The 12,573-nt window shown below is 42.0% G+C and overlaps 1 protein-coding gene across 5 annotated transcripts in view; it reads left to right on the top strand.

The window, feature by feature from the left end:
* The window catches only part of RARB (retinoic acid receptor beta), a 320,215-nt gene that overhangs the window by 223,059 nt on the left and 84,583 nt on the right, over positions 1 to 12,573 (top strand). Inside the window, exon 4 of one of the 5 annotated variants that reach the window (XM_086851367.1) lies at positions 3,637 to 3,723. The exons of 3 other annotated variants lie outside the window; for them this stretch is intronic. In XM_086851367.1, coding sequence (XP_086707493.1) covers positions 3,637 to 3,723 — 87 coding nt within the window. Of the gene's footprint in view, positions 1 to 3,636; positions 3,724 to 4,164; positions 6,052 to 12,573 lie in introns of those variants that run through there. One more of the 5 variants, XM_023919251.2, reaches the window with a different exon arrangement.

Genomic DNA, 12,573 nt, shown 5'->3' with positions numbered 1-12,573 from the left:
CTACAGGATCCTCATAAACAGCAAGTGTAGATTCAGTATGTAGCCAGTGGTTAATCTAATAATGTTCTTTTCTTTTTATATCCTTCAAAAATGCATATTGTCCCCTCTTCATGTGTATGATGTCATTGCCCCTTTGCCAACCTTTCAGGAGCCTGCAGCAATCAGCCTTTGGGGCCTCAAAAAGGTGCAGTTTGGTCTCTCTCCTTTATTTGCAATGTGGATGACTTTTACAGTGTTCATTTGTTTGTTTGTCTGTTTTTTAAAAGTAATCTTTCTTTATATCAAAGCCTAATAACTTACTATCTACTTCTGTGTTGCAGAGCTACAAGTTTATCACAATCAAAAAGACATTGGCTATATATAACTATCTAGAATAGCAGGGCTATTACCAAAAAAAAAATAAATTTGGAAGGGATATTAGATCTCATGCTTTAATGCTCAAGTGATTTGCTGTTAGAGAATAGGCTATTAGAAGACCTATGGGTGAGTTATACTTTGCCAATCACTAGGGATCCCTGTATTTTCCTTAGAAAGATCTAGTAGCAGTCACTCTTAGAAATGGATTGCTGAGCCAGATACACTTCCAGTTTTATCATGTAGGGCAGTCCTCTTCCCCTGGCTCCAGGCCAAAGGATTGTATGGATACTAAGAAACATGGTTGTAGGCTCACGTTTGTGGAGATGAATTATTATTATAGCCTTTAAGTTAAGCAATCAGCTTTAAAGGCATCTTTACAAATACATATCCACTCATTCAAACAGACAAAAAGCCTTTATCAGTAAGTGATTCGCTGACTGGTTTCATGCCTGAGTTCTGGGTCTGGAGATGACTAACTCTGCATTTCCCATCTAAAATAAAATACTCCTCTGCACTGAATTGTCTTTTGCCAGTTGCTGTTATATTTCAGGCCTGAGATAATTCTTCCTGTTAGTGCAAATTCCTGTTCCGGTCATTGCAAGCTGAGCATAGTAGTGTATAGTAGAGTGAAGAAACCCCTTTTTTACTTAATTTCACTGTATTTCATGTTTTTTTAACATGTCATTTGTGTCATTTCATGCCAGTAATTTTACTGTTTTACTTTCTTCAGGGCAATTCTTGCTCACAATTGATACTCATTTCCTAGAGTAAAACCTTAGAGTTTTAAATATTCAGCCATTCTCTCGTGACCTAGTGATTTTCTTCCCCATAATCTTTAGACATCATTCATGTGCTTGAGACATGAAGAAAACATCCTTCAACACTAAAAACTACATGTAGTGAAGGGGGAATTCAGGTTTTCAGATTTGTATCACCAGTTGGGGGGAAGGGAAAAAAAAAACTGCCGAGGCAGGCAAGTACTGTTTCATATTAACATCTATCGTCAATGAAGAGGTAAAAATCAAAGCCCCTGTGTGTGAGGCAGGGTTAGTGAACTGCCAGTGATTCTCCCAGCAACTGACACAAAGGAATCTGTGAGTATCAAAGCTGAGGCAGCAAGCTTAGTGTCAGCTCTTGCCTAGGGAGTAGAAGAAAACATCACTTTGTCTCTGCTTTCACTGCTTAAACACACACATCATTCACTAGTAACCATTTACTCTGCTGTCAAAACTGTTTCAAGAGAGTGCTACATTTGATTAATAGTAAAATGCATGCAAAAGGAAAAAAAAGTCTGCTTCCCCTGAGGTACTTAGTTGGGGAGAATTTCTGCATGCACTTCTTAATTTTTCCATCCTATAAATATGCCTGTAATGTTCCAGAAGTGCTCTGTTGCTTCTAGTAAAGTCATTTTTATTAGAGAGCCTGGTGCACTCATCCTAATTCTAGTTAATGCTCTCTCTCTTTCTCTCAGTGAAGCACATTATGGCATCCTCAGCCTCTTGTACTAACAAAAAAGTGACCAGCACAACCATGTGTGCAGTACATGATTCATAGTGCTGCTTTCTGAATTGTCCAGTGGGTAATTGCAGTACAAAAACCAGAGAAACAGATGTAGACCCTAAACCTTGGCTGTAAATTTTTGTTTTATGATTATGGGTTTCAAATGTGCTATGTCACACTGACAAATATACAGTAACACCAGAGGAAATAGATTTCTGACTTGAACTTGTGCTTTTATTTCACTTATAGCTAAGAATATGTTTATTGTAAAGTTTCTGCTATCACAGTCTGAGAGAAAACAGATCAAAGCACTGAAGTGAAACCACAATTTCTTTGCATGGACAAAGTCAAAGTTATTGGAGAGTTGTTGCCTCCTCGCACCTCTATGGGCGCTGGGCAGGCATTTAAAATATGTGGCAATGCTTAAGGTTTCATTACATTTGAACTAGAGGACTATTCGTTAGCACAATAATTATTATTAGTCCTGTCTAAGTTAGAAAATACTCCCTATTTTATGAATGTAGCTTTTCCTGATACTCTGTTGAAGAAAAACAATTATTGTGCTATTTCAAAGTGAAATAAGAGATGCATAGGTTACTGTATTGTAGAAAAAGTGTGTGAGCAAGCCATTGGGCTGTTTGAGGAATTTTTAAATTTCATGTGCATTTAATAATAAATATAAGCATTTGTGCAACTATTATTTGTAACAAAGCATGATGAGCTACCTGGCTCATTTTCATACAGTGAGAAAGAGCAGTCCTTTTCCAATTCATACACCCTTAAGCATCACTTCCCGACATTTACTTTCAAAAGTTGCCACTGTATATTTTGAGGTACAACCAACAAGTGTTATTTTTGAATATGGTACTATAAGACTGCTAATGGGATAAGCATAACTGTATTTCTGTTTGTCTGATTCTGTTTACTTTTAACTCACATAGGCAACATGTTTTTCTTGGCATAAGCTTAAACTGTTCCAAGAACCCTGGTCCCCACAAAAAGCTGTTTTCTCCCTAAATTGGAGACTGAAAAAAACATACTGTGTTTTGTGTCATCCTTTCCAGTTATTTTTGTGGTGATACATTACGTATTCCAAGTTTCTCGTGCATCCTGTGTCGTCTGGTTAGAAAATAACTGTCTGTTAATTTAGTTTTGCTATTCCAAACAAAACTGTAGCAATGTAGCCAGCCAAGATTTAAAAAAAAAAAAAAAAAAAAGAAAAAAAAGAAAAAAAAGTTTAGCCACTTTTCCACTTGGCTATTTTAATGCAACAAACACTGTTTTGCTGTGCTGAAATAGTTTAAACAAACCCTCCCTGAAGGATGGCTTTTTCAGTAAGTGTATGCTGTGCATAAATTTTAGATTAGAGAGTGTCAGGGGCTTCTTCAACTGCAGGAGTTCGGGCTGAGGGAGGACACCCCAAAGGGCTGAGAAAGTCTTTAAAAGTTCTTTAAAAAGACGCTGTTAAACTCCAGCATTTGTAACTCTTCTGCCTGAAGGGAAGAGGGAAAGAGAGGATGCCTGCTGCAGGGACAACTACAGCTCTCCCTTTGAGGGGGAAAGGAGGCTAAGAAAAGCTTTTGTTTTAATCTCTTCAAAAGGATTCACTTCCAGATTGCAGCAGGTCTTTTTGCTGGCCGCTGGTTTTCAATGTGGGTATATCAGTTTCAGAGAACAAGTGCGTGTGCTGTGTGGGGGATTTGTTTTGTGGTTTGATTTTTTTCTTTTTTTTCTAAATTCTTGAATCTGTGTGAAAAGTTTTGTTAATACAATCTGCAGGCATTGTCAGAGAGCTTTCGGTTCATCAAAGGACTTTTTGTGGAGAGGGGACACCACATCCATTAAAGTGGCTGCGCAGGTCCCAGGGTGAGTCTCTCTGCAGCATTTCTTTACGGTCACCAGTGGTGTGCCATGCCTGCTCCATGTGCCCCTCTCTGCCCAGCTCCTGTCTTGGGCTTTGCAACAAATGGGCAATAATCAAGTGTTCCATTTTCTAATTTCTGCACCTGAGCTTGCTTTGGAGTGGGGAAGCGAGGCTCCCGTGTGCCTTGCTCCTGGTTGATGCTCACTGCTGGGGCTGAGGTGGCTTGGCTTATTCATTTAAAATTAAAGCATGCATGTGGTTATTGAGCTCATGTCCTTCCCACTGGGGCGGAGGGAGTGTTCCCAGGCTGTTGTTTTTAATTTTTAAATTGCCCATAGGAATAAGAACCGGTGGAAGCCTCCATGGAGTCTTTCTCGGTGAGCAAGATGTTTGAGAAGGTAGTTACCTACCTAAAAATCACCGAGCTCTCTGCTGCTGGCTTCGTGCAAGCGGTGGGCCCGCACAGGGCTGGCTGTGGCATCGTGGCCACAGACTTGGGAAGCCTTTGACACCTAGAGCGGCCATGAGGGAGGGCTGTCGGCAATGTGGTTTAGCACGGACCTTACTGGGTGGGAGCGGCCCCTTGCCTTCGGAGGGGCTGTGAGGGCTTGGCCGGGGCCGCCTGCCCCAGGGAGGTCTCCCGGCCCAGCACCATGGGCTGGGTCCTGTTCCCCATGGATCAGCTCGTGGCCTTTCTCCCCTCCCGGGGAGCTGGGGCTCATTAGCCCTCTGAAAGCTGATACAGCCCCTCCGGGCCCACACGAGCGGCCCCAGCCCCTCGCTGCTAATCAGAGACAGGCAGGACCCGGCGGCGGCGGGGCGGGGGAGCGAGAAGAGGGGATGCGTGGCTGCTTCCTGCCCTGGGCTCAGTGGTGGGGACAGACCCTCCCGGGCAGTGCCAAATCTGCCCCATCGGGGAAGTCAGGGAGCGCTGGGTGACTTCGGAGCCGGTGTGAGGGACGGATGGTGCGGGGAGATGGGGCCTGACCGCCCCCCCACCCCCAGAGGGGATGCGCCCCTGCGATTCCCCGCTGGGAGTGGGGCTGGCACCGGCCACAGTCCCTGCGGGTGGTATTGAGCGGGGTGCCCGCCGGCGAGTGTCGGGACAGCGCCAGGATGAGGCTGCTGCCGAGCCCAGCCCGCCAGCCCAGCAGCTGGGGCGAAGCCCGTGTCCCTGGCTGTGGAATAGCGGCAGCGCCTGCGCCTCGCTCGCGGCCTCTCCGGGGAGGAAAGGAATGTGTGTGTGTGTGTGTGTGTGTGTGTCTGTGTGAGGCTGGGAGGGGGGCACAGAAGAACTTTCAGCAAATTGAGCTGGAATTTTCAAATTCTCCGTTCCCTGCAGCCGCTGAGAGCACCGCTGTTTTACTTCCCGCCCCCTTCCCCTCCTCCTCGTTGTTGTGTTCGGCTTTTTTTTTTTTTTTTTTTTTTTTAAATCACTTTATTTTTCAGGATCTTTTTGTAAGTTGCGCTCCCCGTCCGCACCCTCCCGCTCGGCGGCCGCGGGGCGACTCCGGCAGGGCTGGGGCTCGCCTTTGCCTGCCCGCCCGCCTGCCTGGCTTTTTTGCAGGGCTGCTGGGAGTTGTGAAGGCGTGTGAGAATCCTGGGAGCTGGTGATGTCAGACCGCTTGGGTCATTTGAAGGTTAGCAGCCTGGGAAGGGTTCACGGAAAGTTCACTCGCATATATTAGGCAATTCAATCTTTCATTCCCTGTGACACAAGTAGTAGGAAGTGAGCTGTTCAGAGGCAGAAGCATCTATTCACGGCCGAGGGGGATCCCGAGCCTCCACCGGAGCTGTTTTATCCCGGGGAGGTGGGCGATTGGCACGGCGTGGGACGCGGCACACACCCGGCGAGCGCCCCAGGAGCTGGACTGACTCTCAAGAAATTTTGGGGGGAAATTGATGGTAGCTAAAACTTGGAATGCGGCTCGCATCCCCCCATCTTGCTGGATTGGCTGGGCAGCCTGGAAAATGGTAAATGATCATTTGGATCAATTACAGGCTTTTAGCCGTGTTGTCTGTCATAATTCATGATTCTGGTCTGGGAAAAAGACCAACAGCCTACGTGCCAAAAAAGGGGCAGAGTTTGATGGAGTTGGGTGTACTTTTATGTGCCATTTTCCTCCACACCTAGAGGAAAGCACTTTTGCAGGCATTCTGTGCAGGGGGAATCATGTTTGACTGTATGGACGTTCTAGCAGTGAGCCCTGCTCAGATGCTGGATTTCTACACTGCGAGTCCGTCTTCCTGCATGCTCCAGGAGAAGGCTCTCAAAGCATGCTTCAGTGGATTGGCACAAACAGAGTGGCAACACCGGCACAGTGCTCAATGTAGGTCCCAACTGTTATTTTTCCACTTTAAAGCAATTACTATTATTATAATTGTTGTTGTTGTTGTTACTTATTTTATTTATTTACTTGCATGTATTTAAAAAAGAAAGACTGGTAATTAAGCGCAGAGGTAATGAGGGGTGGGGTGAGTTTTCGTGCAAAATGTGGTTTGCAAGCTTTTTTTTTTTTCTCCTTTTGGCAAGAAAGGAAAAAGGAAAGAAGCACCGGACTTCTTTCTGTTTATCCCTTCTCATGTGCCATATTGATCCTAACAACAGTTGTGGAGCCAAACAGGAACACATAAAATCGTAATGTAATACAGCAAATACTTGCAAAACTCCAACCAGTGAAAGATTAATTTACATAACACCTCTGTGGTAGCTTTTTTTTTCCCCCCCTCCTTAATCTAATTTTGTACCACATTTGCTAATCAGGATGCATGTTGTCTTGAAGTGCATTTTAGCAGAGCAGCCAAGTAATTAAAACGTTGATCTCCACAGTTCTTGTAAAGATATGGGACTGCAGTGGGTAGGTGCCATTCCAAAAATCAGACAGTAGTTAAAAGTTTCCGAAGAAAAGGCAATATTTCTTTGTACTGACCTTGCTGCCACCTTTCTTCTTCACTTTGTTGCTCTAAGAAGTTGCTGTTTTGCTAGAAAACTACTTACTGTGAACACCCTTTGAGTTTAACCATCAATTATTTCTATACCTTGAGATTCAGACAGTGATGCACTGTTAACAGAGGAGTGAGAGTTAGTGGTGGGACACTTCTGAAAATGTGATGCTATGTTACAGGGTCTTGATTTGTTGCTGAAATATATAGATGATAAACAATAGCAGTATTTTAACACCCCAGTTTCGAGTTTGAGAAATGACAAAAAGTGCCAGAAAACATCACCTTATACTATGCTTAAAAGCTTGCAGGATGCTTCACTGCTCTGACGGTGATTTAGATAAATGACTTGGCTATCTATCAAAATGTTTTTAGCACGCTCTCGGACACTTCAGTACACCATTAACTGTATAATGCTGTTGGAAGTTTCTGCTTTGCGGTATGTTAAAAAGTTAACTAGGAATTAGAAGAGTTCTCCCCTCAACATTTCAAAGGGGTGGAGTAGGTAATTGAAAAATAAATTTAAGAGTGTCTGGTGAAATGGCGTGTTTCACTCGGCTCAAAAGTTTTCAGACACCATATGACATTTGTGTGGGTTGAGTAATGAAAACAGAATTGTAAAAATCAGTGACTAGCAGCCTACAACACTGCAAATGTTTTGATGTCTTTACAATTAAAAGGAGACTGTGAAGTTCAGCATGGGATATTTCTTTTATTCACACTGTTTTCAAAATGCTTCAAACAAAATAAACAAACAAAAACAAAGCTTTTACTTCAAAATAGTGTTACTAGCTATGAGAGAGCTTCAGTTAGCAAAAAAAAAAAATCCAAACCAGATGTTTTACTAAAAAAAGCATTTTCCTTCTTTCATGGTTTAAACTTCAGTATAACTTCAGTAGTGATATTGCGGAAACTTGGAATTAAATAAACTTTCCTGGAGTAGGAGGCATATATTCTGTCGTTAAAAGCTTACACTTGCAAAATATTCTTTAAATAACTCCTGGCTTTAAAATGTCCTGCTCTTTCTCCTGTGTGTTGTTAATACCTAGAAGCAGGATTCTTAAAAACAAAATATATGGTGTTTGTTCTTGGGCAAGTTAAACACAGGATTACCCTTATCAGAATGGAATGAGTGGTAAATATGTCATTTGCCTAGGGCCTGTGATAAGAGACAAGTGTTGATAACAGGAAAGTTTAGCTAATCAAAGAAACTCATATTAAAAGAGCAAATAAAAATACAGGAAAATGTATTCAGAAATCCAGTCTTGTAACTTTGTGAGCAGTAGGATTAATCTTCCCTGCATGGGCATTGAAAATCGGCTGAAACCTGAATCATAATACAATGGCTGTAATTTGAACTGTGAAAGTTAATGGTATAGAAATGTGGAAAAACAATTTAGTTAGAGTCCAAATTAAGATTTCTGTTTGAAATCTTAGAGCAAATTTTGTTTTCAGTTTTGAGGAAAGTGTAAGGAGTTTATGCATGAGTAAATATACAAACGAATTATGCAATACTAAAATTCTCTCTAAGTGTAAGATTTTTGTCTTGCATCTCGTGAAAATATGACAGAATTAGAATTTTTGTGGTCCAGAAAGCTTTTAATAGTTTAAAGGTTGCTCCAGTGCTTATAAATACAAAGAGAGCAATATTTTATTCTAACTTTAGCATTTCTTATTTCTCCATTTTTAATAAGACCTTTGTGATTTGATGTAATGTAATAATAATCTAATTTTGTAATTGTTAGAAGTGTGATAGGGTTTTTTTGGTCTAATTTGTTGTTTAATTTTTGGCTCTGGAAAAAAAACCCAGTACACCTGCAGCCATTGCCTTAGGCCTTAGAAATATTGCTTTGATAGAGACGTGATTGTAGAGTAAAAGGTAAATGGTTGTTGAGGGAATAGTACATGGGTAGTGCAAACTCAGAGCAGGCCAGTAACAATCCCAGACAGCATCAGGGTTTCAACTGAAAGGCTGGCAAAATTGGCCATTGCAGGGTTTAGGGCAGAATGCTGTAGGTCTCCAACTTCAGCACATCTTCCGTACGTTAATCCTGTTACAATTCACTAAGCTAGTGCACTCCTGCAGCATCATGAATTTTCTAGTCCATGAGGGTCTGCAAAGTGAAAATAGAGGATAAGACGCAACCCAAACATGACCTTAACTTGTGTGGTATTTTTTTTCCTCTCCCCTGTGGGAGGAAAAACCTGCCCTGGGTTTGCAACGCAACTGTTAGCCACTGTATATTGCGCGGTGTGTTACAAGAACGCAAAAAAATCCCCCTGATTTTGTACTCCTATGAGTTTATGTTTTATGTGATTCTACTTATATTGTTGTTGATTTAAAGTGAGATTATATGTTTGCAAGGAAAATTGTGTACTCAGAAATGGGACTAGAACCAACTTTAATCATAATTTGTTCTCGCGCCTTTTGTTATAAGATAAAAATCAGGTCAGTATAATTAAATTAGACAAGGATAGTTCTTAAGAGGACAAAAGAGTTAAGATTGCAAGAATGAGTAATTTATCGTTTCTTAAGTAAGTTAGAATATTCTGCTCCCTCATAGTTCAGTGGCAACAAATACTGAGAGAAAACCAGTAACTTTTGGTGAAACGTGAGCTAACTAAATACTGCGGAAGTGGGAACAGGACAGGTCTTGAGAGAGGAGCTGCAAAGAATGGAGATCTGACCTTGGAAAAGCCTATTAAAAAAAGTCTTCATTAGTCTTCATTAATTAAACAGGCAAAAAAACAAATGAGCAGGCCCAAAACAAGAGTAAGTTTGTTTGGCAGTATGTAGTGTTTCAGCTAATTATATCAAGTAGATGACTACTGCCTACTGCATTTCCTTAGGGTTAGAAGCATAGAAAATTTGATGAAATCAAAAGGTATGGACATGGCAGCGGAACACTCTGGGATGTCGAGGCTCGCATATATACAGTATACAGTTCTTATTTCAGTTTGGTAGGAAGTGTTTGCCTAGAGAGGAGCTAGCGGGTATTAACTTTCAGAAAGTTCATGAAGATAGGACTCCCGAAAGCATGCGTTTTCCTTCAAAATTCTGGATTATGGTGATGTTTGGGTCAGATTCTGTCTCTGCAAGTACTGGAAACATCTGTGTTTCACAAAAAAAAAAAAAAGAAGAAGAAAAAGGAAAAAAAAGCTCACTACTTTATTTTCTTTCATCTTTCTGAATTAAAAAACAAACATTTTGAAGTGAAGGACTTGTAATCTGCATTCCCAAGTATCAAATTGCTGCAGGTGTGTTTGCTAGTGCCCAGAAGGCAAGATCTGTTTGAACCAGGTTATTTTCTTTGAAGTTCCTCTATAAACTTTACAGCTAAATGGCTAGGACTGATTTGCTTAGGGATAGAGTTTTTATTTAAATTTTTATATGTCTAGCTTAATGCTCTGAAATATGTGATGAAAATATGTTTGTTTCTGATCCACTTCATAAAAAAAAAAAAAAATAAAAAATTGTGTGGGGATCTTTTTCTTCCAAAATTACTGAAAGGGGAAAACTATTCTCTACGTAGACTGTGATGCAGTTAGTCTGATTCGGCTGCTGGCACAGGAAAACTCTAATGGACACGCACCACTGTCAAAAACTCCTGCAGACAAAAATGATGAGAGGCTTTCGCTGGTGAAGTCAGGGTGGGATAAGCTTGGAGGAAAAAGCAATGTATCTTTGGGTGACTCCCTGCTTGCCTAATGAGTCTGTGCAGCAAAGGTGCAACTTGTCAGAACAAAGCCAGGCTTCTGAGGCGATGCCTTGAAGAGGGTTACGGTGAAGTTAAGGAGTTGAAAGAGGGAGATAGTGTTTCAGACAGCGAAGTTAGTCATCCTCACATCCAGTTAAATCCCTACTTACTGCTGAGCGGTTTTTGTTAACCATGTGTGCGTCACGCCAGCCCCGCAGCCCGGCCAAGCCGAGGGGCTTTGCCCGGGGGAGCGAGGCGCCCTGCTCGGCGGATTACGGTCCCACCTCCCCGAAACACGCCAAGTGACTGGTTTTGCTCAGGTCTGATTTATATACCGCCCTTTACGCAGCCGATGAAGTGCGGCTGTGTTACACAGCCAGCATTTAGATTTGGGAGCGGGGCTGTGAAAGGCACATTGTGCTCGGTGGACTGCTGTCTGCCGCGGTCGGCCACGCTATGCCCCGTCCTATTGAGACCTCAAAAGCAGAGCACAGCTGTGATGAGTTTCCAGATCTGTTTGGCCGTGGGGACCGGCCCTGGTATGCGTGCGAGCCGGGGGGAACATCCCTCTCCCCTCACGGTTTCTGCCTGGGGGGCTGGCAGCAGCTTCTGAGCAGTGAATTTACAGGGGCGGGCGGCTGGGGCCGAATTAGTTGTGGTTTCAGAGGGCTTTCCAGAGCTTTGCTAGGCTGTAGCACGCAGCCCCACGAGGAAGGATATCAGTTGATGTATAAAATGGCCAAGGAACTTCGGTAAATAGACTTTACCCTTCAAATCCAGAGGTCCTGGCAGCGGCTGTGCGGGAGGGTGGGGTTGTACTTTTCCCCTTCCTGTACTTGGACACTTTTGATTATCCAGACTTTCTGGGGCTGAGCAGGGCTGCCTAATAACAAAGCCTGCATAATATAATTGCCTAAATAGGCCTATTGTCCTTTTCAAGTCACAGTGCTGTGAAATCTTTCAACTTTTTGCTGAAAATATTGCATCTAACGTTTCGATGGCTTAGTGGCTGCAGCGAGGAGGGGATCCTTTACCCTCATTTCTCATTGCCGAGTGGTTGAGAAGCTGATTCTATTCCTGCCCCCTATTGATGTTTACTCCTTTTGGGAAGCAAATATTTTAGCCCCTTCTGGCAGGGTAAACTGCCAAAAGTAATAGGCCTGGAAATACAAAGCTATGATTGATTTTGACCTTTGCTCATGTGCATGAAGTCTGTCCCCATGCACTGTGACCCATGCCACTTCTTGCTGAAATCCAAGCCCTTTCTAACCAAATGGAACCACAAAAATACAAGCCACAAAATGCTCAAAACTATTCTAAAGTAACAGAATAATCATTTTTTTTCTGTGCTTCAGGAAAAAGTATAGACAAGAGGGTAACAAAACTGGATTTTCTAGCAGGCAAAGCAGGAGTAATGTCTTACTGCTGCCACCTTTTTATGAGAACCATATTCCAGATATAAAAGAAACAAACTGCTATAATGTGGAAATGATTCTGTGCAGTTTTTTGGTCACAGTAATCCTAGCTGTTTCTCCTGATTGTAATCTGTAAACAACTTGCATCCAAACCCGTGGATTTTAAACTGTCTTTTTCAAAATAATTGAAGGTCTGGGATTTTATTAATTTGTCGTTGCATGAACAAATGTGTTTCAAAAGTTAAGAATGTCAGAAACAGTAGCCTAAAGTTAGCATCCTAAATCCACATTTCATGGCTTCATTTCCAAATATGCTGAGCATCTAGGAGCTCCCTCAGCACTTTTTAAGACAGGCCATATATTTGAATGATCAAATACTATTTAAAACCTTCATTTAATATTAAAAATGTTTACAGGACTGTTCCACTTCCCCCAGACTACATGAAAAAGTAATTAAATGACAGTGTTTGCAACATCAACAATGAAAATATAGACACTTAGGTGACAAAGTAGGACTTCCTTATAAAAACATATTAGTCTTTCCATAAATTTACAAATCAACTGAGTTTTTTCCTTGTATTTTGTCTGACTCACAGGTTTCTCTGATTTTCTGTTTGCTTCTCTGCAGTAAAATCTGCTCAGCAGATATTAATTGTGGTATAGATTTTAACAGCTAGATTATCTTCTTCATATACTCACTTATCATTTGCAGCTGCTCAGGATTGCTTTCCCAGTGGCAGTGAGTTAATATGACTTTGGTCACTGTGCATTTTGCTTATTTGCAGGGAGGGAGGAG

Source organism: Cyanistes caeruleus, chromosome 1 (assembly GCF_971803275.1).
Source record: "Cyanistes caeruleus chromosome 1, bCyaCae1.hap1.1, whole genome shotgun sequence".
Classification (NCBI taxonomy): Eukaryota; Metazoa; Chordata; class Aves; order Passeriformes; family Paridae; genus Cyanistes; species Cyanistes caeruleus.
Note: the sequence above shows the minus strand (reverse complement) of the source record. Positions and strands in the feature narration are given on the sequence as shown.